Source organism: Lampetra fluviatilis, chromosome 3, assembly GCF_964198595.1.
Source record: "Lampetra fluviatilis chromosome 3, kcLamFluv1.1, whole genome shotgun sequence".
Taxonomy (NCBI): Eukaryota; Metazoa; Chordata; class Hyperoartia; order Petromyzontiformes; family Petromyzontidae; genus Lampetra; species Lampetra fluviatilis.
In genome coordinates, this window is record NC_136277.1 from 12,850,300 (window position 1) to 12,875,918 (window position 25,619).

The 25,619-nt window shown below is 50.7% G+C and overlaps 1 protein-coding gene across 1 annotated transcript in view; it reads right to left on the reverse strand.

Moving 5' to 3' along the window:
* Positions 1 to 25,296, reverse strand: part of LOC144952870 (ceramide glucosyltransferase-like) — a 47,569-nt gene extending 22,273 nt beyond the window's left edge. The window contains exon 1 of the mRNA XM_078883343.1: positions 25,106 to 25,296. Within this exon, the coding sequence (XP_078739469.1) occupies positions 25,106 to 25,233 (128 nt within the window). The 5' untranslated portion in view covers positions 25,234 to 25,296. The remainder of the gene's footprint in view (positions 1 to 25,105) is intronic.
* Between the last annotated feature and the right edge of the window lie 323 nt (positions 25,297 to 25,619).

Genomic DNA, 25,619 nt, shown 5'->3' on the forward strand with positions numbered 1-25,619 from the left:
AAATTTACAAACCAATGAAACCGGTTTTTTTTTCCCATTTTTTTTTTTTCACTTTAACAGGCAAGGCCCCAACCGACCTATTAAGAAGCGACCTTCGCGATCACAAACGATCGCTCAACGGAAGCGGCTTTTCCGTCGCGTGGACATTAATGGCGGCGGCAGCAGCCAAATAATCTGGAAACGCGTGGATGTCGATTTTAAATGCGGAGGGGGAGACCCGGAGAAAAATCCACGCGACCACGGGGAGAGAGAGAGAGAGCGGGAGACACCGCAAACTCCAAATACACAGCAGCAGCAGGCGTCACGAAAAGCCACTTCTCGCTCCACGCGATAAGCCACTTCGTTGAGCTTTCATGTGTGGCCAGGTCGCTTCTGAAACACATTACAGCGGAACGGGGAACGGAAACGTACAAACGCCTTCTTGGTTCTTTCGGTAAAGTCACGTAGAAGGGAAATAATAAAATAATAAAAATAAAACATTATAAAATACAATTCTCACGACGTTTCGGCCACAACGCAAGCAGCCGTCCTCAGGTGAAGAACAGGTCTGTCGGGAAGACAGCGTCTGAATCGCTGCAGTCACGAAAGCTTTAAATCGAAAAAGTACGTACACCTGTACGGCCAACTTCTTTCGCGCCGTGCGTAGCCATCCGTGCTCATCCCGGAGGAATCCAAAGAGCTGTGTGAAGCTCAGCAAGTGACAATGCAAAAAAAAAAACACGTGCAAAAAAAACAACAACCCCGATAAGAGTGTGAAATAAAGAAACGAGTGAGCGAGTCGCGGAAATAAATACTAATTTATATAAATCGACTCCCTCCCCCCAACCCAACACTTCTATCTGAGCTACGATTCGCCCCCACACACACACACCACCACACACGCCAAAGCAGCGCGTGATGAAGTGGGTTAATCTTCTTGGTTCTTTCGGTAAAGTCACGTAGAAGGGAAATAATAAAATACTAAAAATATAAAACATAATAAAATAATTCTTATTTTATTATGTTTTATTTTTAGAGGATGAATCCCTGCAGTCACGAAAGCTTTAAATCGAAGTGGGTTAAGTTCAAATAACTAATCTCGTCAACGTGAGCGAAGACAAAAATAAACCCAGTGGAGACATTCACAGGCCCGCCGGGGTCAAAGTGATACGAAGAAGGTCACGGCCGATGCTCGCACACAGCCGACCCCCCCCCCTCGCACTGGGTACTCGTTGTTTAAGGCTGAGTCGACCTAGGGGGAGGTGGTCGCGGGGCGGTAACCGGACGCGGGGTCGCCGAGCTAGCCGACCGGCGCGCCACCACTCCCCGTAGAAAAATTAATTGACCCCCCACCAACCAACCCCTTTGCTGCACAACATTAACAGCACGGTGGCTAGGAGATGTTAACTACCTCCCCTGGTACACGGGAGGTCCGTGGGTTCGATCCCCGACCCTGACGACGCCTGCTGTTGGATATTTCATCCTCATGGCGGTTCCCCGGGGTACTAAATCGTACAAAAATGGGCGAGGCAATTAAATGTTTTATTTATGAGACAATATTGTTTTATCTTCTTGGTTCTTTCGGTAAAGTCACGTAGAAGGGAAGTAATAAAATAATAAAAATAAAACATAATAAAATAATTCTCACGACGTTTCGGCCACAACGCAACATTTTTTTCCCAGGGGTGTTACCTAACCCAGCACAACTGGGGCACCGATCAATCCGAAATCGGTGCCACACTCCGCGACTCCAGATTTGAAGCTTTCGTGACTGCAAGGATTCATATTCTTGGTTTTTTTTCGGTAAAGTCACTTTTATTATTTTTCGATTTAGAGCTTTCGTGACTGCAGGGATTCATCTCCTTGGTTCTTTCGGTAAAGTCACGTAGAAGGGAAGTAATAAAATAATAAAAATGAAACATAATAAAATAATTCTCACGACGTTTCGGCCACAACGCAAGCAGCCGTCCTCAGGTGAAGAACGTCACTTTTATTAGTTTAAATTTTTTTACCTACGTGACTTTACCAAAAAAAACCCTCAGAATACACACTCCGTGATGTAGAGACGCCAAACATTAGCTTGAAAAAAAAATCCGCTCTCGAATAAATCAACTCTGAAGAGTGCATTGTGCGCAGATCGTGGAGACGAGTCGATTGCCGCATCGCCGACCATCACCGCAGACTAAAGATGACCGCATCACGGACATCGTGCCAGAGATTCGGGGTCCGGTGGTACACACCGGGCCGTCCATAAATGACGTCACGCGATTTTGGACGATTTTTGACCCCCCCCCCCCCTCGTCACACTACGTCACAAACGGCTTCCTGCATACCGGGCGAGGTAGTTAACATCTCGCAACTGTGATGATCATGAGAGAGAGAGAGAGACACCGCAGACTCCAAATATACAACAGCAGGCGTCGTCGGGATCGGACCCACGACCCTCCTGCATGCCGGGCGAGGTAGTTAACATCTCGCAACTGTGATGATCATGAGAGAGAGAGAGAGAGACACCGCAGACTCCAAATATACAGCAGCATGCGTCGTCGGGATCGGACCCACGACCCTCCTGCATACCAGGCGAGGTAGTTAACATCTCGCAATTGTGATGATCATGAGAGAGACACCGCAGACTTCGAATATACAGCAGCAGGCGTCGTCGGGATCGGACCCACGACCCTCCTGCATGCCAGGCCAGGGAGATAACATCTCGCAACTGTGATGATCATGAGAGAGAGAGAGACACCGCAGACTCCAAATATACAGCAGCAGGCGTCGTCGGGATCGGACCCACGACCCTCCTGCATGCCAGGCCAGGGAGTTAACATCTCGCAACTGTGATGACGAGAGAGAGAGACACCGCAGACGCCAAATATACAGCAGCAGGCGTCGTCGGGATCGGACCCACGACCTCCCTGCATACCGGGCCAGGGAGATAACATCTCACCGCCGCCGCGCCCCGAACGATTCAACACGGCCAGCGAAGCAAAAACCACTTGCGAGAGCAATAGGTTTTTACCCTTTCAACTGGTACAAAACTGACACCTTTATACAAGGGTACGGGTAGGGTACGGGTACGGCCGGGTACGGGTACCCGTTTGCGACCCTGGTGCGGCCGGGTACGGGTAAGGAATCAAAACCCGTTTGCGACCTCTGGGACCAACCCAAGATCCCCCCCCACCACTCGCCGCCACCCACGGTGACGAAACGCGATCGCTTCTCTCTCTCTCGCTCTCGAAATACAAAATGATTCACGTCACATTCAACTAAAAGTGACGCGGCTTTACGTTTCTTTGTTTTGTTTCGGAGGTGAAGGGGGGTGGGGTGGGGTTAGGGGGCATTCATGGTAGTTTCATCCGGGGTAGTTTAAATATCGTAAATATCACGTGCGAAAGAACAGGCATGAAACACTGTCGTCATTTCGGGCTCAACCCGAACTCGGATCAGCCCCACGGACCACTCGTATCTATGTTCGTACGTTGAACTTCATCGTTTGCACCGCGCGCTTCCAGCAAACCACGCTAATCAGAGGTGCAGCGTCGAGTCTATGGCCAGTGTTCGCCTATGGGCAGTGCGCGCAAATAAGTTTAACTTATTTGTGCAACGTACCTGGATGAGACGGTGCTGAGATGCCGGAGGAAGAACAACAAACCAAACACAAAAAGCGCTCAAGAAGAAACGAGCTTTCAAATCGGGACGATCGAAAAGTGCACAGCGCAGGTGGGTTCCAGACGGCCGCGGAAGTGAATCTGAAAGCGCGCGACGATGAAGACGACCGTCTGGTGATGAAGACCACCGTGTTTGCTCGATGGCTTAGCCAAAAGCTGCTGCTGCTGCTGCTGTGATGAGCGGAGTTCGCGTGACGATGGTTTGTGCACTTTGTGTGTCGTGAGCTGCAATCGTCTTCCAGAAGCCGATTGCAGCTCGGCAAAGCGCTGGATGGACATGGGGGTCGGGATGTTGCAGCAGCCTTCGCGACACGTGCCAACGAGGTTTGTTGTAGATGCCGCCGCTATGGGTCCTGCACGTTCCCTTCCCAATTGTTCTGCTCGTGGTTTTTGTTGTTGTTTGTTGTTGTCGTCCTCCACGGTTCTCCGGTTTCGTTCCCTCCTCCCATCGCTACAAAACCACCCCAGCGGACGCGCGACGTGGCGAAGGAGGAGAGCGCGTTCCAGAAGACCCCGCGGGGGGCGCGTCCGATCAGCGCGGTGCGGTGGCCAAGCCTTCGTTCGATGGCTCCCCCCCCCCGGGGAAATAAATAAATAAATATATAGCACGTGGGGGACCACTTTTTTGAGAACCACCGCGCTCGAAAGGCCTCCCTCCCACGGCCGCCCCCCCTCCTCGTTTCGCCGACAAAGAGGACAAAGTCGTCGTCGTCGTCGCGAAAGGTTTCTCCCAGCGGGAAGAGAGAAGAGAGAGAGAAACCACGAAGGCCCCCACCCCCAACCCCCTCAAGTGATTGGAGAAAACCCCGAGAACAGGGTGGAGAGCTTTTTTGTGGACCAATCAGTTTCAAAGACAATGCATAAGTTATCAGAGTATTGTTTTTTGTTTGCATTTGACTGCAGGTATTGTGGTTAATGTAAGCATGATTCCTTTCAAAAGGTGTCAGTTTTGTTGCCAGAAAAAAGGGGAAAAACCCTATTAGCCTGCCAAGACTATAGGGGGGGTATCTTTGTCTTTGAGCATGAGGGGTCGGGTGGGTGGTTCTGGGGGCAGTGAGCGCGTGGTGGTGGTGGTAGTGGTGGTGGTAGTGGTGGTGGTAGTGGTGGTGGTAGTGGTAGTAGTAGTGGTGGTGGTAGTGGTGGTGGTGGTGGTAGTGGTGGTAGTGGTGGTAGTGGTGGTGTGGGTGGTGGTAGTGGTGGTGGTGGTAGTGGTGATGTTAGTGGTGATGGTAGTGGTGGTGGTAGTGGTGGTGGTGGTAGTGGTGGTGGTGGTAGTGGTGGTGGTGGTAGTGGTGGTGTGGGTGGTGGTAGTGGTGGTGGTGGTAGTGGTGATGTTAGTGGTGATGGTAGTGGTGGTGGTAGTGGTGGTGGTGGTAGTGGTGGTGGTGGTAGTGGTGGTGGTGGTAGTGGTGGTGGTAGTGGTGGTGGTAGTGGTGGTGGTAGTGGTGGTGGTAGTGGTGGTGGCGGGAGGGCGGGCGGGGGTAAACGGCTCTTAAAAATGCAGCTCAGCCAGTTGAGTTGCTCAAGACCGGTCACGCTCAGGTGCTGACGATGAGAGCAGGTGGGTGTCTCCGTGACGGGCAGCTCTCACCCGGGCTCCCCGGCTCGCTCGCGAGCCAGCGGGTACCAGAAAATAATGTGTCCCCCCCCCCCCCCCGTGCGCGGATCGGACTCAAATTCAGCCATTTGTGCCGTGGTCGCGTCGGATACGTTCCACCAGTTTAGTCGCGTGTACTTAGCCGACCGTGCTAGACGGAGGTGCGGCGGGCGGATGGGGGGTGGGTGGGTGGGGGGGTAATGACGATAAACTAAACGCAAAAAGCCGTTCTCGACAGAAACATTTTCATCCTCGACGGTTGAAAAGTTCGTAGCCTCCCAGCGGCTTCCCGACGTCGGGAGGAAGAACTCTGCCGGATGGCCGCAGAAGCGCATCTGAAAGCGCCGCGCGGCGATGCGATGGCCACCGTCTTTGTCCGAAGGCCGTCGCTGCGAGGATGACCGGAGATTGCGTGACGGTGGTTGATGCGAGTTTAACGCGGTCGGCTTTCGCGAACCGATATCGTCCAAAATACAGGTTTTTACGTGACGAAACGGGAGCGTCTCTCCACGAATCTGGCGTACGGTTGCGTTGGTGCCGTTGTTCCGTTAACACGGAGCAAGCAGACGAACAAACTCCGCGTGTAATTGAACGAGCCTCATCAGCAGGGCGGAGGCCCGTGGAGTCGGCTCAACACGGAGTGAGGCTTTCGCGCCCCAATATCATCCACAATCCTGGGGCGGGTGTAAAATACCGGCAGGACGTCACGCGCGTCACTCGAACTGTCGTCGTCGTCGTCGTTGTTGTTGTGGGCTCACTCTCCCAACACGCAACCGCTCGGTGACAAACCGGTTAACGAATTGGCCGGCGTTGCGTTGACGCAACCATTGCCGATTGGCCGTGCGTCGGATTTTAACGACGCATAATCACGCGATCCAACCCTCAAACGCCACCCGCCCGCCTGCCCGCCCGCCTCTATTATGCCCATTTAATACGCCGACATCGATAGAATGGCAGCAAATGGTTTGGATTGCGCAAAAGAGATGGTCGGCTTCGGTTTGGCGGAAGGGGAGGGGAGGGGGAGTGGATTGGACGATGCACCACTACACCGCACCGTCACGATCTCCACGTGCGACTTGCACGTCGCTCCTACGATGCCGCTCCTACGATGCCGCTCCTACGAAGCCGCTCCTACGAAGCCGCTCCTACGAAGCCGCTCCTACGAAGCCGCTCCGACGAAGCCGCTCCTACGAAGCCGCTCCTACGAAGCCGCTCCGACGAAGCCGCTCCTACGAAGCCGCTCCTACGAAGCCGCTCCTACGAAGCCGCTCCTACGAAGCCGCTCCTACGAAGCCGCTCCTACGAAGCCGCTCCTACGAAGCCGCTCCTACGAAGCCGCTCCTACGAAGCCGCTCCTACGAAGCCGCTCCTACGAAGCCGCTCCTACGAAGCCGCTCCTACGAAGCCGCTCCTACGAAGCCGCTCCTACGAAGCCGCTCCTACGAAGCCGCTCCTACGAAGCCGCTCCTACGAAGCCGCTCCTACGAAGCCGCTCCTACGAAGCCGCTCCTACGAAGCCGCTCCTACGAAGCCGCTCCTACGAAGCCGCTCCTACGAAGCCGCTCCTACGAAGCCGCTCCTACGAAGCCGCTCCGACGAAGCCGCTCCTACGAAGCCGCTCCTACGAAGCCGCTCCTACGAAGCCGCTCCTACGAAGCCGCTCCGACGAAGCCGCTCCTACGAAGCCGCTCCTACGATGCCGCTCCTACGATGCCGCTCCTACGATGCCGCTCCTACGATGCCGCTCCTACAATGCCGCTCCCACAATGCCGCGCCGCGCGTGACACTCAGCCGGCAGATTTGTGGAGCAATCCACCCGTTTCACTGCTTAAGTGGAGAGGGGGTAGATGCGATGACGGATCGCCTGATGATGCCGGTTGCAATTAGTGGCGAAACGCCGTACTCGGAGTGTAAATGTTGCGGCTTTGCTCTCCGACACACCCAGGCTACCTCGCGCGTCTCTTACACTTACCCTTATCTCTAGATTTGAAGTTTTCGTGACTCTCCGTCCAATACGTTGGCGTGTGCAACAATAGTTACTTGCGCACAAACACGTCCACGTCGCCGACTCTCGTGTACCGCTTCGTGCCTTCTTTTGACCCGCCCCCCTCCCCCTCCCGATACGTTCCATTCATTGGCTACCACATTCTGATGAGCTCCCCCCCCGCCCTCTCCTCCCCCCTCAACTTGCATTTAAGAACTTACATCTTGAATCCCTGCCTCACTTGATGCAGCAAATCTGGCTGTGACGGTCCCACCTGATGACGGAGACTCGTGTTGCCTCCGAAACGTCGTGATTTTTATTGTTTTATTTTTATTAATTTCATTTTTTACCTACGTGACTTTACCGAAAGAACTAAAGAGTACACTTACCCTTATCTTAACTATTAATCAGCTAATCCCACGCCCCACAACTCCTTGGCTCCTCCACCCTCCGCCCTCTTACGCTATATAATCATGTGTCTCTAAACAGCTCCACCTGAAGACGGAGGCTTGTGTTGCTTCAGAAACGTCGTGATTTAAATTAGTGGTTTTCATTTTAATTGATTTGATTTTTTTTACCTACGTGACTTTACCGACAAAAAATTAACCCGTAAAAACAAAGTTTTTCACTATAAATCCTTTATGTGCGTGGCGGCTAGAGTCCTCTCGTCCTCTGGCTTGGGTCAGATGATTGTCTGCCACCATTAAGCAATTGGTAATTAAATATAATTTATTTTTTACCTAAGTGTAAAGTTATGGAAAAAAAATTTCAGGAAAATAAATTGTCACGCACAACGAGTCTGTGTGCAAAATGTCAGCTCGATTGGATCACGGGAAGTGGGTTAAAAAACGACTGAAAGATTTGCACGGTCGTAAGCGCGCAAGCAAGCAAGCAAGTGAACTTAATATAAAGGATTCAAAAAAACTAAAAGTACGGCGTTGCTGCTGTACTAGGAACGAACCGGGCTCGTTTATATACAGGTCGTTTTCGAGTTACAAAATGTAAATATGGTTTTGGGGGGGGGGGGGGGTCTGACTTTTTGTGACGCCGTGTGACGAGGGGAGGAGGGGAGGGATGTCAAAAATCGTCCAAAATCGCGTGACGTCATTTATGGACGGCCCCCCCAAACACCAACAGACGAAATTAACGCGATTTTATTTCCGCGGGTAAAGCCCACGAGGCTGTCTCTATGGCTCAGCAGTGACCTCGCCATCACAAGTAATAATGGCCGAACGAAGTGGCTTATCGCGTGGCAATGGATCGCAGCACAGAGATCATCCATACAGAGCCACGGACTAAAGTTCAACTATTTTACTTCGCCGGGTAAAGTGAAGCCGACGTCGAAAAACGAAATCGCCTGTCAACAAAAAACGGAGTCGGGGAGAGGGCCGCATTGAGCGATCGCCCCATCTCACTCCGGGGGTGGGAACGGGAGTTGACGGAACTAGAACAGAATGCGCGCCAGACCGACGCAAGATGTATGGCGAATCGTTCCGTTTAGGATTAAACATTCGCGTCAAGTTGAACATTGACTGAATCGTTACGCCCTGCCCCCGTGTACATATTTGCATGCCACCATCCCACCAAAGGCGAAGATCCCCCCCCCTCGTGTAGCCTTAGCAGACTGTAGGGGCAAGTGCTGTTAGCGAGCGGCACCTGTGAAGGCCGGAACGGCACACGAGGGGGTGGGTGGACAGCGCCACGCCCGGCCGCCTTTGTCTCCCCCAGTGGCGACACCGCACCAGGATACTCATTTGAGGCCGAGCCGACCTAGAGGAGGGCCCGGGACCGGTTCAGATAATCGTCACTTGGTGTTGGCCGTGAGCGGGAATCGGGCCCGGGTCGACGGGTTCGTAGCGCAGCGTAGCGCTACCCGCTACACTACCGCTCCCCTACACCACCACCACACCACCGACGATCAACATAGTCCGGAAGAATTGTGGGTGACGAAAAAAAAATCTGACGTGTTTAGTGGGGGATGCAGCGTAGATGCAGTGAATATTCAGTGGGAGATGCAGTGAATATTCAGTGGGAGATGCAGTGGAGATGCAGTGGGAGATTAAGTGAGTGTTCAGTGGGATATTCAGTGGGAGATGCAGTGAATATTCAGTGGGAGATGCAGTGAATATTCAGTGGGAGATGCAGTGGAGATGCAGTGGGAGATTAAGTGAGTGTTCAGTGGGATATTCAGTGGGAGATGCAGTGAATATTCAGTGGGAGATGCAGTGAATATTCAGTGGGAGATGCAGTGGAGATGCAGTAGGAGATTAAGTGAGTGTTCAGTGGGATATTCAGTGGGAGATGCAGTGAATATTCAGTGGGAGATGCAATGAATATTCAGTGGGAGATGCAGTGGAGATGCAGTGGGAGATTAAGCGAGTGTTCAGTGGGATATTCAGTGGGAGATTAAGTGAATATTCAGTGGGAGATGCAGTGGGAGATTAAGTGAATATTCAGTGGGAGATGCAGTGGGAGATTAAGTGAATATTCAGTGGGAGATGCAGTGGGAGATTAAGTGAACATTCAGTGGGAGATGCAGTGGGAGATTAAGTGAATATTCAGTGGGAGATGCAGTGGGAGATTAAGTGGGAGATGCAGTGGGAGACTCAGTGAATGTTCAGTGGAGATGCAGTGAATATTCAGTGGGAGATGCAGTGGGAGATTAAGTGAATATTCAGTGTAGATGCAGTGGGAGATTAAGTGAATATTCAGTGGGAGATGCAGTGGGAGATTAAGTGGGAGATTAAGTGAATATTAAGTGGGAGATTAAGTGGGAGATTCAGTGGGAGATGCAGTAGGAGATACACGTGGGGATGCAATGGCGATGCAGTGGGAGATGAAACAAAACTAAACTATTTTTTATTTTCCCCGGCAAGTCCCACCGAGCTACGTAGAGCTCTTCTTCAGAAGCGACCAGGCGATCACAAACGATAACTCAACCAAGTGGGCTCATCATCATCATCGTCACCACATGGAAATCTGGACCTTATCATCCAAACGCTCGAAACGCTTACCCGTACCCGTACCCGGCCGCACCAGGGTCGCAAACGGGTACCCGTACCCTACCCGATACCCGGCTAGCTACCCATACCCGGCCGGGTATCGGGTAGGGTACGGGTACGAGTACCCGATTGCGACCTCTGGGATGAAGCCATGTTGCAGGCGTGGGTGGGTTGATTCTAGGAACTTGAATTGTGAGAAGAGACAAGACGTTGAGAAATAAGTGACAAACGGTTACTCACCAGTGACTCACGGTCTACCCGGCTACCCGTACCCGGCCGTGCCTGGGTCGCAAACGGGTACGGGTAGCCGGGTATCGGGTAGGGTTCAAGTTCAAGTTAATTTATTAGGTATAGCCCTGTGAGCCATCCGGCTCTTGAATCGGGTGCAACCACAACAAACAAAAACATGAACAAACAAAAAACATCTTAAAGTGAATATGTGACCGAGTGCAAACAGAAAATCCAAGAAAAGACAGCAAAATATTGCGGAAAAAAATCACCGTACCCGATTGCGACCTCTGACCTCGAGACAAGATTCGCCGCTCAAAAGAGTTTTCCCTGCGCTATCGCGAGTTTCCGAACCCTCGACCTCCGAGAGGCACACGAGTCGATCAGCTGACGCCCACACGCTAACGCGCGTCACCTGACATCCCGCGGGGACCCGCGTGCGCTCCGGCACTTAAATGAACCCACGTGGCAGGCACGCAGTCGCCGCTCACCTCCCTCTCATTTCGGATAACGAAAGACCAACGGGACTTCGACCCTTTCGGCAACATCACGGCGGGCGCGCGCGTGAAGATGTTCCCGACGCCAAGTCGAGGATGTCCCCATGAGCTGCTCGTGGGATATAAAAAAAACACGTAAAATTTACGCGCTTTGACCATTGGAAGCGATCGCTCTTTTTTTTTTATTTTACCGGGGAAGACCGCACGGAGCTGTACGGCTATTTTTTCAGGAGCGACCCGGTCATCACGAACGATAGCTCAACGAAGCGGCTTATCGCCGCTTGGAAATGTATCTAAAACGCGCGACGTCGATTCTAAAATGGGGAGGGGAAAAACCGGAGGATGCGGAGAAAAATCCACTTGAGCATGGGGAGAGAGAGAGACACGCAAACTCCAAATATACAGCAGGCATCGTCAGGGTCGAGATCGAACCCACGACCTCCTGCACACCAAGCGAGGTAGTTAACATCTCCTAGCCACCGTGATCATGATGAGAGGGAGAGACACGCAAACTCCATATATACAAAAGGCATCATCAGGGTCGGGATCGAACCCACGACCTCCTGCAGACCAGGCGAGGTAGTTAACATCTCGCAACTGTGATGATGATGAGAGAGAGACACGCACACAAACTCCAAATATACAACAGCAGGCATCGTCAGGGTCGGGATCGAACCCACGACCTCCTGCAGACCAGGCGAGGTAGTTAACATCTCGCAACTGTGATGATGATGAGAGAGAGACACGCACACAAACTCCAAATATACAACAGCAGGCATCGTCAGGGTCGGGATCGAACCCACGACCTCCTGCAGACCAGGCGAGGTAGTTAACATCTCGCAACTGTGATGATGATGAGAGAGAGACACGCACACAAACTCCAAATATACAACAGCAGGCATCGTCAGGGTCGGGATCGAACCCACGACCTCCTGCAGACCAGGCGATAGAGATAATGCCTCGTGACGGCGGCACCCCACTCATTGTCAAGGACATCATGTTTGTGGAAAAACATGCAAATAAACACGCGTTGATAACGCACGCATTGTCCCTGGTACCGAATGGCCTACAATCTCCACGATGGCCTTATCTCACCGCCCCCCCCGCCCCCTCTCCCCGAGAAACGCCAAAAGGCGGAAGGGCGCAAAAGCGATGCAAAATGGCAAAATTATCTCGGGTTGACCAGTTGCATCTGTGGGACCACTTTGTCTGCCAGCGTGAAGATGATGCAAAACAAAATCAGACTTCAGCCTTTACCGGTGCACACGTCACCTCGGTAACGCGTCATATTATCATCGCGCGAGCACTTTTTACAAATCGAGGTCGCGCGTTCAGAGTGTTTGGCCGCTGCCGGGGAAAACCGTCCACGTGGCGACGATGAGAGCCGCTTTCGTTCAGCCGTCATTCGTTGTCGGCCAGGTCGATTCTGAAAAAGAGCTACTTAGATCGGCGGGCCCAGCACGTGGTAAAACAAACCAAAAAAATTACGTGAATAATAAAGAGTTGACCGTCTGTCGGTCCGTCCGATCTGTCCGTCTGGTCCGGTCACGTGGAGATTTAGAGCAGTAGCCAAACACTCTGAACACGAGTTTCTAAATGAGGGAATAATCGGGGGGGGCCCTGGAGAAAAATCCACGCAACCATGGGGAGAGAGACACGCAAACTCCAAATCTACAGCAGCAGGCGTCGGGATCGAACCCACGACCTCCTGTATACCGGGCGAGGTAGTTAACATCTCCTAGCCACCGTGATGATGATGATAAGAGAGAGACACGCAAACTCCAAATATACAGCAGCAGGCGTCGGGATCGAACCCACGACCTCCTGTATACCGGGCGAGGTAGTTAACATCTATGCACTGAGGCACCCATAAAATAATGAATATTTTTTAAAACTTTTTTAAAAACACGCTTTAATGAAATGTACCCTACTAGTAAGGCAGAACTCCACGACTCCAGGAAGTGGCCCCGAAGCTTGCCATAACGTAAGGGACTGTTGGTGATTTACAGCCAATGTCAGTTGAGCGTGGACAATTAGACCCAAGCCGAAATATAACATGTAAAAAATTATGTTGAAAAATTTATATTTTTTATTTTTAATGATAGAATATAGTATTGTCACCAGTATGACATAAGTATACCACGTTTGCAGTCGATACACACACACCGCCCCCTATCGCTACCATCAAACAAAGACGGTCATTGCATCGCGGCGCTTTCAGATGCGCTTCTGCGGCCCGTCTGGAACGTTCTTCCCTTCCGATACGTGGAAGCCACCGGGAGACACGGCACTTTTAAATCATCGAGCTTGACGAACTCATTTCTCGCGAGAGCTGCTTTTCGTCTTCTTGGTTCTTTCGGTAAAGTCACGTAGAAGGGAAGTAATAAAATAATAAAAATAAAACATAATAAAATAATTCTCACGACGTTTCGGCTACAACGCAAGCAGCCGTCTTCAGGTGAAGAATGAGACACTGCCAAGCTTGGAGCTTATATATAAGCTGGGTTGGAGGTGGAAGAAGAGCGCCTTAACAAAAGAATGTGCATATATGCACATTCTTTTACCGAAAGAACCAAGAAGATGAATCCCTGCAGTCACGAAAGCTTTAAATCGAAATTTAGATGCTTTTCGTGTTAAGTTTGTTGTCCTTTCACCGCCTACGTACGGCCCTCCACGCAATGCGTGCGCCGCGCATCGTGCGCACGGAACGGAAACGTTCGTTCGAGTAGGAAACGTGCATCTCTCGATACGGGTCCACGGTGGTCACGTTTCCCCAACGGCTCGGTCACGCGGACGCGGGTTTTTTGTTATTTTTTAAGGGTCTCTTTGTGAGTCTGTGTGGTTTCTACGCGAGTCGGCCGCGGGTATTTATACGATCCAACGGATCTCTAAGTGTTCAGACGGCGTCTCTCTCTCTTTCTCTCTTTCGCATTAAATAATAAGACGCCGCGTCCGGGAGCAGCGTCCCCGATGCGGCCGAACGTGTCGCCAAGACGACCCTTGACCGCTCGCTCCGTTTCCTCCCCCCCCCCCCCGATCGGTGCGCATCACGTTGGCTTTCTTTTCGATGTAAAGCTTTCGCGACTGCAGGGATTCATCTTCTTGGTTCTTCGGTAAAGTCACGTAGAAGGGAAGTAATAAAATAATAAAAATAAAACATCATAAAAAAATTACAATTCTCACTATTGTGAGAATTGGATTATTTTATTATGTTTTATTATTTTTACCGAAAGAACCAAGAAGATAAACTAATCACTTTTAAAATATATCCAATATAAAAGTAAACTAATCTAAGCTCCGATTTAAAGCTTTCATGACTGCAGGGATTCATCTTCTTGGTTCTTTCGGTAAAGTCATCACGTAGAAGGGAAGTAATAAAATAATAAAAAATAAAAACATGTAGTGTATAGCGTAGTGTTATTTTATTATGTTTTATTTTTATTATTTTATTACTTCCCTTCTACGTGACTTTACCGAAAGAACCAAGAAGTTGGCTTTCTTGTCGTTCGTTCGTTGGTTTGCGCCGATCTGGTCTCCAAGGCGGAGGCCAGATCCGGCGGGGGGCGAAACGCGCGGCGGGTTTTAACCGGCGGCAAAAAGGAAAAAGATGAAGATGAAACCGAATGAACGCCGAAGATCGCGCGAGTATAAATGTGTCGAAACCCTCCAACCAGCCGGCACGGCCAGGAAGCTTCGTCGCGTAAACAACGCGACAATTAGTTACTAGTGTAGTGTTTAGTAGTGTTTAGTGGTGTAGTGTTTAGTAGTGTAGTGTTTAGTAGTGTAGTGTTTAGTAGTGTAGTGTTTAGTAGTGTAGTGTGTAGTAGTGTAGTGTAGTGTATAGTGTAGTGTATAGTAGTGTAGTGTATAGTAGTGTAGTGTTTAGTAGTGTAGTGTAGTGTATAGTAGTGTAGTGTTTAGTGTAGTGTATAGTGTAGTGTATAGTGTAGTGTATAGTAGTGTAGTGTATAGTAGTGTAGTGTATAGTAGTGTAGTGTAGTGTTTAGTGTCGTGTATAGTGTAGTATATAGTGTAGTGTATAGTAGTGTAGTGTAGTGTGTAGTGTAGTGTAGAGTGTAGTGTGTAGTGGTGTAGTGTATAGTGTAGTATATAGTGTAGTGTAGAGTGTAGTGTATAGTGTAGTGTGTAGTGTAGTGTATAGTGTATTGCATAGTGTAGTTAGTGTATAGTGTAGTGTTTACTAGTGTAGTGTTTACTAGTGTAGTGTGTAGTGTAGTGTATAGTATAGTGTATAGTGTAGTGTATAGTGTAGTGTATAGTGTAGTGCATAGTGTAGTGCATAGTGTAGTGTATAGTAGTGTGTAGTGTAGTGTGTAGTGTAGTGTTTAGTGTAGTTAGTATATAGTGTAGTGTATAGTGTAGTGTATAGTGTAGTGCATAGTGTAGTGCATAGTGTAGTGTATAGTAGTGTGTAGTGTAGTGTTTAGTGTAGTGTTTAGTGTAGTGCATAGTGTAGTTAGTATATAGTGTAGTGTATAGTGTAGTGCATAGTGTAGTTAGTATATAGTGTAGTGTATAGTGTAGTGTATAGTGTAGTTAGTGTATAGTGTAGTGTATAGTGTAGTTAGTGTATAGTGTAGTGTATAGTGTAGTTAGTGTATAGTGTAGTGTATAGTGTAGTGCATAGTGTAGTGCATAGTGTAGTGCATAGTGTAGTGTATAGTGTAGTTAGTGTATAGTGTAGTGTATAGTGTAGTTAGTGCATAGTGTAGTGCATAGTGTAGTGCATAGTGTAGTGTATAGTGTAGTGTATAGTGTAGTTAGTGTATAGTGTAGTGTATAGTGTAGTGCATAGTGTAGTGCATAGTGTAGTTAGTGTACAGTGTAGTGTATAGTAGTGTATAGTGTAGTGTGTAGTGTATAGTGTAGTGTAGAGTGTAGTGTATAGTGTAGTGTATAGTGTAGTGTATAGTGTAGTGTATAGTGTAGTGTACTTCTTCAGCCCACCCGTATGTTGGAGAGTAAATCCACAACATTTACAATTTGAGTCCCATGACGTTTCGCTGATAATTACAACCAGCATCATCGCGGCGATTTGGCAGAATAGTGAAGCAATCCACTTGCTTCTGGTTTTAAATCGAGCCGGATGACTTCATCACCGTTAACCCATCAGGTGCAGAGATCAGAGGAGGAGGGGGGAAAATCACAGCAGCCAAATACTCTGAATGCATCGGGATGCATGAATACCCGTGGACTAAATCGAACTACATTTCGATTTAAAGCTTTCGTGACTGCAGGGATTCATCTTCTTGGGTCTTTCGGAAAAGTCGCGTAGAAGGGAAATAATAAAATAAGAAATATAAAACGTAATAAAATACAATTCTCACGACGTTTCGGCCACAACGCAAGCAGCCGTCCTCAGGTGGAGAACAGGTCTGTCGGAAAGACATTCAGACGCTGTCTTTCCGACAGACCTGTTCTTCACCTGAGGACGGCTGCTTGCGTTGTGGCCGTAACGTCGTGAGAATTGTATTTTATAATGTTTTATTTTTTATTATTTTATCATTTCCCTTCTACGCGACTTTACCGAAAGAACCAACAAGATAAATCGAACTATTTTACTTCATTTTATTTTATTTGCAACCAACGTCACGCCGTTTACAGTATTTGGCCACTGCTATAATTCTTCGTTGAGCCATCATTTGCGTTCGCCAGGCTTTACACGACAGGAAAAAAAGTCGTTTGAAAAAAAAGTGTTCATTGCTCCACGTGCCGTCGTTCTCCCCATCGCTCTCGTGGCTGCGAACCAAACGGGGGGGGTCAGAAATTCCACGCGCCCATGCAGAGGTCGCAAACGGGATTTGATTCCCTACCCGTACCCGTACCCGGCCGCACCAGGGTCGCAAACGGGTACCCGTACCCGTACCCTACCCGTATCCTACCCGTACCCGGCCGGGTACGGGTAGGGTACGGGTATCGGGTACCTGATTGTGACCTCTGGGATGAAGCCATGTTGCAGGCGCGGGTGGGTTGATTCTAGGAACTTGAATTGTGAGAAGAGACAAGACGTTGGGAAATGAGTGACAAACGGTTACTCACCAGTGACTCACGCCTACCCGTACCCGGCCGCACCAGGGTCGCAAACGGGTACGGGTAGCCGAGTATCGGGTAGGGTACGGGTATCGGGTACCCGGTTGCGACCTCTGCTCCCATGGCAAGAGGCTGCCCGAGCCACGCTCCTTGTGGCTCAATTTCATCCGCCGCCGAAAAGGAGGGGGGGGGGGGGAGTGAGCGCATTCACGCTTGCGTAATGCCGCGTTATTCTCCACGCTCCGCAGGCCAAGGCATTAAAACCTTGCATTCATTAAGCCCTCAGGCGCCACTGGAGCCCGCTGAAGCTTGGCAGCGAAGGCGACGGCTAGAAACCGAATAACGAAATTGTCTGTCTCGTTAACGAGACCTCCCTCCGGGTAATGTTTAACCCTCTCTCTCTAGGCCCAGTAGTTGCTTAACCTTTACCGCAGCCTCGCTCTCTCGGCCGTTAAACATTGTTTTTTTTGTTCGCAAAGTTAACGAGTGCGGAGGGTTTGACGAAAACAAAGCGGTCGTCGTCACTCACTCGATTTGTGTTTTCGGCGATTAACCTTTGAAAGAAGTGAAATCTGGCCGTGTCTCGCACCCCCCCACCACCCCCCCGAGGTGAAGAAAGAACCACTGCCATAGCCTCCTTGTCCACACATCACTACTAGATGTCACCCTCCATCCGTTGTCGTGGGGAGACGTAGGACCGGCTTCGACATTTCAGCGTCTCATCAGCAGGCCGCTTCTCCTCCGCTTGCCCTCGCTCTCTGGAAGGCCACTTTCCAATTCCGCCTGGTCGCCCGCGCCTATGGCTCTTCCTCCGGCCCCATCTTTCCTCGTCAACAAACCCTCTCTTATCCTGCGCGGTGGCCAAATCTTTCTCCCCCTTCTCAAGAGTCGTCCGAGGCTCGAGTCCATCCACATTCTGCGTGCGCACGCGCGCCTAACCTCCTTCGCCACCAGACGTTGACAGCCACGCTCACGAGAGGAGGCGCGGGAACGGACAACGCGAAAAAACATCACGCGACAACCGCCGCTCCCACATGGCAGAGCGGGTCGGAAAGCGCTGCCCTACATTGAGCGCACGCACGTACGCCGAACTTATTTCGCACCGTACGAAGCCAACCGTGCTACTCGGAGGCGCGGCGCAAGGACAAGAAACTAAACCCAAGAAGCGGTTCGAAAGGAGCGAGTTTTTAATTTAGACGATGATTTAAAAGCACAAAGCTCCGGTGGCTTCCCAACATCGGAGCGGGAGAGCGTTCCAGACGGCCGTACCCGTACCCGGCCGGGTACGGGTACCCGTTTGCGACCCTGGTGCGGCCGGGTACGGGTACGGGTAGACCGTGAGTCACTGGTGAGTCACCGTTTGTCACTCATTTCAGGTAGGGTACGGGTACGGGTAGGATACGGCTACCTGTACCCGGCCGGGTACGGGTACGGGTACCCATTTGCGACCCTTGTGCGGCCGGGTACGGGTACGGGTAAAGAATCAAAACCCGTTTGCGACCTCTGCCATTCGCCACTGCGAACCGTGAGCGTGACACACCGGGGTCACCGGGGTCACCGTGTGTGTCACGTTCGCTGAACTTCTCTTTCACACACTGCACGCGGCAAGTCGGGAGGTGCGTCTTGGCGAAGCCGCTCTTCCAGCGGCACGCCCGAGCCGAGAACGCAGGCCGTGCCGACGCCGGCCCATACGCGGGTTCAGGGAGTCTCGTTTTCTAGGGAGTTTGTGTGGTTTGTGTTTTGTGTTTTTTACCCCCACTAGCACCAGCAGACGAACCGTGCCACCAACAACGCCCCACGTCGCAATGGACATCCTGCAGCGAAACGATTGGCGGTGCTGGACACGGCAAAGCCACATTGGCAAATGAGATTTGTAACTCTGAGACTCGCCAAATATTAACGTCTTCTTGGTTTTTTCGGTAAAGTCATGTAGAAGGAAAATAATAAAATAATAAAAATAAAACATAATAAAATAATTCTCACGACGTTTCGGCCACATACGCAAGCAGCCGTCTTCAGGTGGAGAACAGGTCTGTCAGACTCTGCCTTCTCGACAGACCTGTTCTCCACCTGAAGACGGCTGCTTGCGTTGTGGCCGAAACGTCATGAGAATTGTATTGTATTATGTTTTATTTTTATTATTTTATTATTTTCCATTCTACGTGACTTTACCGAAAGAACCAACAAGATGAATCCCTGCAGTCACGAAAGCTTTAAATCGAAATATTAACGTGCCATTTTATTGGAGGGACCTGCTTCGTGGCGTTGTCTTGGTGTGGTCTGGCACAGTTGCTGTTGTTGCTGTTGTTGTTTTGCTGCATTGCCCAGGCTGGCATTTAGTGTTCTAAAAATCTGCAGGAATGTACGTACACACTTATGCAATTTGTATTTATCTATGCTTTGTTTATTTTTTTTGTTTTTAGATACATTCTCACCTTTCCTGTGCTTTGCATTCCCATCTCTTTGTGTATCGTTTGTCGCTGTAACTTTTTGAGACGTTGACTACCTCGCCCGGTCTACAGGAGGTTCAACCGCTTAAGTGCGTCCAAGAAATGCGCTTTCGCTCCGCTTGTCTTGCGCCCGAAACGTCGTGATTTAATTTAGTTGTTTTCATTTATTTTATTTTAATTTTTTACCGACGTGACTTTACCGAAAAAACCAAAGAGTATGAATCCTTGCAGTCACGAAAGCTTCAAATCTAGAACACAGGAGGTTGTGGGTTCGATACCGATCCTGACGCCTGCTGCTGCTGCTGAATATTTGGAATTTCTTTGGAAGGCCCCGACTCTGATGGCGAGACCCAGAAAGTCGTCAACTACCTCGCCTGGTACACGGAGTTTGCGTGTCTCTCTCTCTCTCTCTCCTCGTGGCCGTGTGGATTTTTCTCCGGGTCCTCCGGTCTTTCCCCTCCACGTTTTCAGGATCGTCGCTTTCAGATGCGACGGGCAACGACGACGACATTAACGACGATGATTGTGGCTGCGGCGGCATTGGTGGTAACAATCACCGGCTGACGATGACGATGACGTACGGCAATGGTCTATGGTGAAACTTCGTCGTTCGCACCGCACACAGCCGGGGGTCGCGGGACGGGTGGGGAAGGAAAGGGGTCACCGAGATTGGCGCGAAAAGCCGAGGCCGGGCGATCGCGAAGCTCCCCGGGAGGTATCAGGTGAACGGCGGCCATCGTCACCTGCTGCCCCCCCACCACCACCACCGACCGCCACAGTCTCCCCTGGCAACCGCCACAGTCCAAACAGAAGGGATCACCGGTCGCTAGGCGACAATTCAAAGCTTAAGAGGAGGATCACATTTCCACGAGTACACGGGCCGCCGCCCGAGCCAGCGATTTGCTGGGTGCTCTTAAGCAGAGGTCGCAAACGGGTTTTGATTCCTTACCCGTACCCGTACCCGGCCGCACCAGGGTCGCAAACAGGTACCCGTACCCGTACCCGGCCGTACCCGTACCCTACACGTACCCGGCCGGGTACGGGTACCTGATTGCGACCTCTTTGGGATGAAGCCATGTTGCAGGCGCGGGTGGGTTGATTCTAGGAACTTGAATTGTGAGAAGAGACAAGACGTTGGGAAATGAGTGACAAACGGTGACTCACCAGTGACTCACACGGTCTACCCGATACCCGTACCCGGCCGCACCAGGGTCGCAAACGGGTACCCGTACCCGGCCGGGTACGGGTAGCCGGGTATCGCGTAGGGTACGGGTATCGGGTAGGGTACGGGTATCCGGTTGCGACCTCTGCCTCATGATGAGGTTGTCCGGTCGCCACCGACTTCCCCAAAGAGTTGTACACCAGCGAAACTCCCGCTTGGCACCAAAAGCAAAGACCCCCCGTATAGCCTTCACGAACTGTTGGGGCAAGTGCTGTGAAGGAGCAGCACCCGTGAAGGCCGGCCGTCTTTGTCTCGCTCAAGTTCAAAGTTCATTGATTCGGTGTAGCCCTGTGAGCCATTCGGCTCTTGAATCGGGTGCAACCGCAACAAACAAAAAAACAAAAACATGAAACATCTTCAAGTGACTATGTGACTGAGCGCAAACAGAAAATCCAAGAAAAGACGGCAAAACCTTGCAGAAAAAGCACCGTTTCACACCAACGCTGTGTGCAAAAATCCCAGTGGGATGCAAGTCAAACAATAACAACAACCACAAGACAACTTAGATTAAGGCCATCAGTCTAACTCTGTACTACAACAAACAAACATGGTCAAACCAAAAAACTTTTCGAAATCACCAAAATAAAGCCATGAAAGCATTGGCAGCCACTAGGCCCCTAGGAGATGCCCAGAATTAGAAAGATCCTCATTGTAGCCTTCAACGACTTCTCGTGAAAGCGTCTCTTCGCGACGATGTTTCACGCACAGGCACCGGGCAAGACTCATTTAAGGCTGAGTCGACCTAAAGGACCGGTTGCATCTATGTCAACCCCTTCACAGTGCCTCTAACTTATTACAGACCATCTTCTTGGTTCTTTCGGTAAAGTCACGTAGAAGGGACATAATAAAATAATAAAAATCAAACATAATAAAATACAATTCTCACGACGTTTCGCCCTCAGGTGGAGAACAGGTCTGTCATTCAGACTGTCTTCTCGACAGATAATAAAAATAAAACATAATAAAATAATTGTCACGACGTTTCGGCCACAACGCAAGCAGCCGTCCTCAGGTGGAGAACAGGTCTGTGTCATTCAGACACTGTCTTCTCGACAGACCTGTTCTCCACCTGAGGACGGCTGCTTGCGTTGTGGCCGAAACGTCGTGAGAATTGAATTATTATGTTAAATTTTTATTATTTTATTATTTCCCTTCTACGTGACTTTACCGAAAGAACCAAGAAGATGAATCCCTGCAGTCACGAAAGAAGCTTTAATTTGAAATTATTACAGACCAATTCAGATCTTTGCTGGTCACCCCCCGTGGCCTCTTACACATCTCAACGTTCATCCGACAAAGTTCCCATCACAAGGGAGAAAGAAACACCGCATTGGATCGGCTGTACGCCGTGCGGCCCTGCAAACTCAATTTCCCTGTACGGGAATACCAGGAACTGTGTGGAGGAGGGGAGGGGTGGGAGGGTGAGCTTCATAGTTCATCGGATTTTTCTCGAAACAGGTCCCTGCGGGGTGGGCTGGTAGGAACGAACAAATGAATGGCTATAATAAAATGAAATGGCGGGGGTACGATACGAAGGGAGAGTTTGAGGCCTAGTTCTAGGCTTTAGGCCTAGCTGTAGGCTTTAGGCCGCTGTGAGTTACTTTTTAATTTAAATGTTTCAATTATTCATGTAAAAGCTTAAAATTTAAATGTTTCTATTTAAAAACATCAGGGAATGTAACATTGTGAAACATTAACTCCCTTTCACACACGCGGGGGTACGATACGAAGGGAGAGTTTGAGGCCTAGTTCTAGGCTTTAGGCCTAGCTGTAGGCTTTAGGCCGCTGTGAGTTACTTTTTAATTTAAATGTTTTAATTATTCATGTAAAAGCTTAAAATTTAAATGTTTCTATTTAAAAACATCAGGGAATGTAACATTGTGAAACATTAACTCCCTTTCACACACGCGGGGGTACGATACGAAGGGAGAGTTTGAGGCCTAGTTCTAGGCTTTAGGCCTAGCTGTAGGCTTTAGGCCGCTGTGAGTGAATTTTGAATTTAAATGTTTTAATTAAAAACTATCTCAGGGAATTATAAGGGAATGTTACACTTGTTTAGCCAGGAAAGCCTCACTGAGTCTAAAGGTTTTTGTAGGGTCCTGCCAAGTGTTTGCAGTAGGGGGCGATCTTGCTACACCTAATCGGACATCGGACGGACGGACGATATAATCTATTGTAGGCTGGTTCACTTCGTTCCTACCAGTATAAAAATTATCATTCTCAACGTGTTCACCATCTCGAAGGCGATGATGTGGACGGATGATCAACGCCGTTCACGAAACATCAACGGGGAGTGGGGGGGGTGGTGGTCCACTTCGCAATGGCAACCGTACGCGTGAACTTATATTATCTCTCAACAAATGCTTATTGTGTCTCTCAGCAAACACCTTGCACAAGGCTCGTGTGCGAGGTGGACCCATTGTGCAGTAATCGTGGCCGTTTTAAGGCCGAGTCGACATAGGGGTGGCCCACGCGCAGAGCGCCAAGCACCACGCCACCGCTCGCCGCCACGCTGACACACAGAGAGACACACACAGAGACACACAGAGAGACACGCACACATAGACACAGAGACACGCACAGAGACAGAGACACGCAGAGAGACACACAGAGAGACACACACAGAGACAGAGAGACACACAGAGAGACACACACAGAGACACGCACAGAGACAAACAGAGAGACACACAGAGAGACACACAGAGACACACAGAGACAAACAGAGAGACACGCAGACACACAGAGACACGCAGACACGCAGAGAGACACACAGAGACACACGCAGAGAGACACACACAGAGACACACGCAGAGAGACACACACAGAGACACGCACAGAGACACACAGAGACACACACAGAGACACACAGAGACACACACACACACAGACACACAGAGACACGCAGAGAGACACACAGAGACACACGCAGAGAGACACACAGAGAGACACGCACAGAGAGACACACAGAGAGACACGCACAGAGACACACAGAGACACACACACACAGAGACACGCAGAGACACGCAGAGAGACACGCAGAGAGACACGCAGAGAGACACACAGAGACACACGCAGAGAGACACACAGAGAGACACGCACAGAGACACGCACAGAGACACACAGACACACACACAGAGACACGCAGAGACACGCAGAGAGACACGCAGACACACAGAGACACACAGAGAGACACACACAGAGACACACACAGAGAGACACAGAGAGAGACACAGAGACACGCAGACACACAGAGACACACACACACAGACACACACACCGAGACACGCAGACACACACACAGAGACACGCAGACACACACACAGAGACACACACAGAGACACACGCAGAGATACACGCAGAGAGACACGCAGAGACACACACACAGAGAGACACACACACAGAGAGACACGCAGAGACACAGAGACACAGACACACACAGAGAGACACGCAGAGACACACACAGAGAGACACACACAGACACACACAGAGACACACAGAGACACACACACACAGAGACACAGAGAGACACACACACAGACACACAGAGACACACACACAGACACACAGACACACAGAGACACACACACACCGAGAGACACAGAGAGACACACACACAGAGACACACACAGACACAGCTAATGGTCGCCCGCTGTTGCTACCCCCCCCCACTCTCGCGGCGTTTCTCCGCGAGCTCTAGGAAGTCGTCTCCACTTCCTCTCCTTGCAGCGAGTTTAAAACACCACAACCACCATCACCACCACCACCACCATCACCACCACCACTATCACCACCACCAACACCACAACCAACAACACCACAACCACCACCAACAACACCACCACCAACAACACCACCACCACCAACAACACCACCAACAACACCACCACTATCACCATCACCACCATCACCACCACCACCACCATCACCACCAACAACACCAACACCACCACCAACAACACCACCACCAACAACACCACCAACAACACCACCACCAACAACACCACCACCAACACCACCACCACCAACAACAACACCACCACCACCAACAACACCACCACCATCACCACCACCATCACCACCACCACCAACAACACCACCACCATCACCACCACCATCACCACCACCAACAACACCACCAACAACACCACCACCAACAACACCACCATCACCACCATCACCACCACCAACAACACCACCACCACCACCAACAACACCACCAACAACACCACCACCACCACAACTACCACCACCACCACCACAACTACCACCACCACCACCAACCACCAACCACCATCACCAACCACCACCACCACCACCAACAACACCACCACCACCACCACAACTACCACCACCACCACAACTACCACCACCACCACCAACCACCAACCACCGCCACACTGAGTCGTCAAGCACGCCGTACTACTTACAGGTACCCTATGGAGACGAGATGCATGAACCACAGCGCCGTGAAGAGTACGCCTCCGAAGGCGATGAAGGCCGCCCTGACGAGGGCTGCCATGTGCACGGTGGTCATCGTCATCGTCGCTGCGTGCATCTGTCCGGGAAGCGCCAAGTTACAGCAGCAGCAACAACAACCACCACCACCTCCTCCTCCTCTATAAAGGTCGCCCACACTTTGATAAGTCACTGCCGCGTGACGTCACTCGCCCCCCACCCTCCCCCCTCGCCCCCTTCACCCCCCACCCCCTTCGCCCGCCCCACCCTCTTCACCCCCCACCCACCCACCCACCACCAACCCACCCACCACCAACCCCACACTCTTTACCCCCCACCCTCTCTTCGCTCACCTATCCACCCATCCACCCTCTTCACCTATGCCCCCCCCCACCCTCTTTGCCCACCCCACCCTCTTTGCCCCCCCCCCACCCTCTTTGCCCACCCCCCCCCACCCTCTTCACCTATCCCCCCCCCACCCTCTTT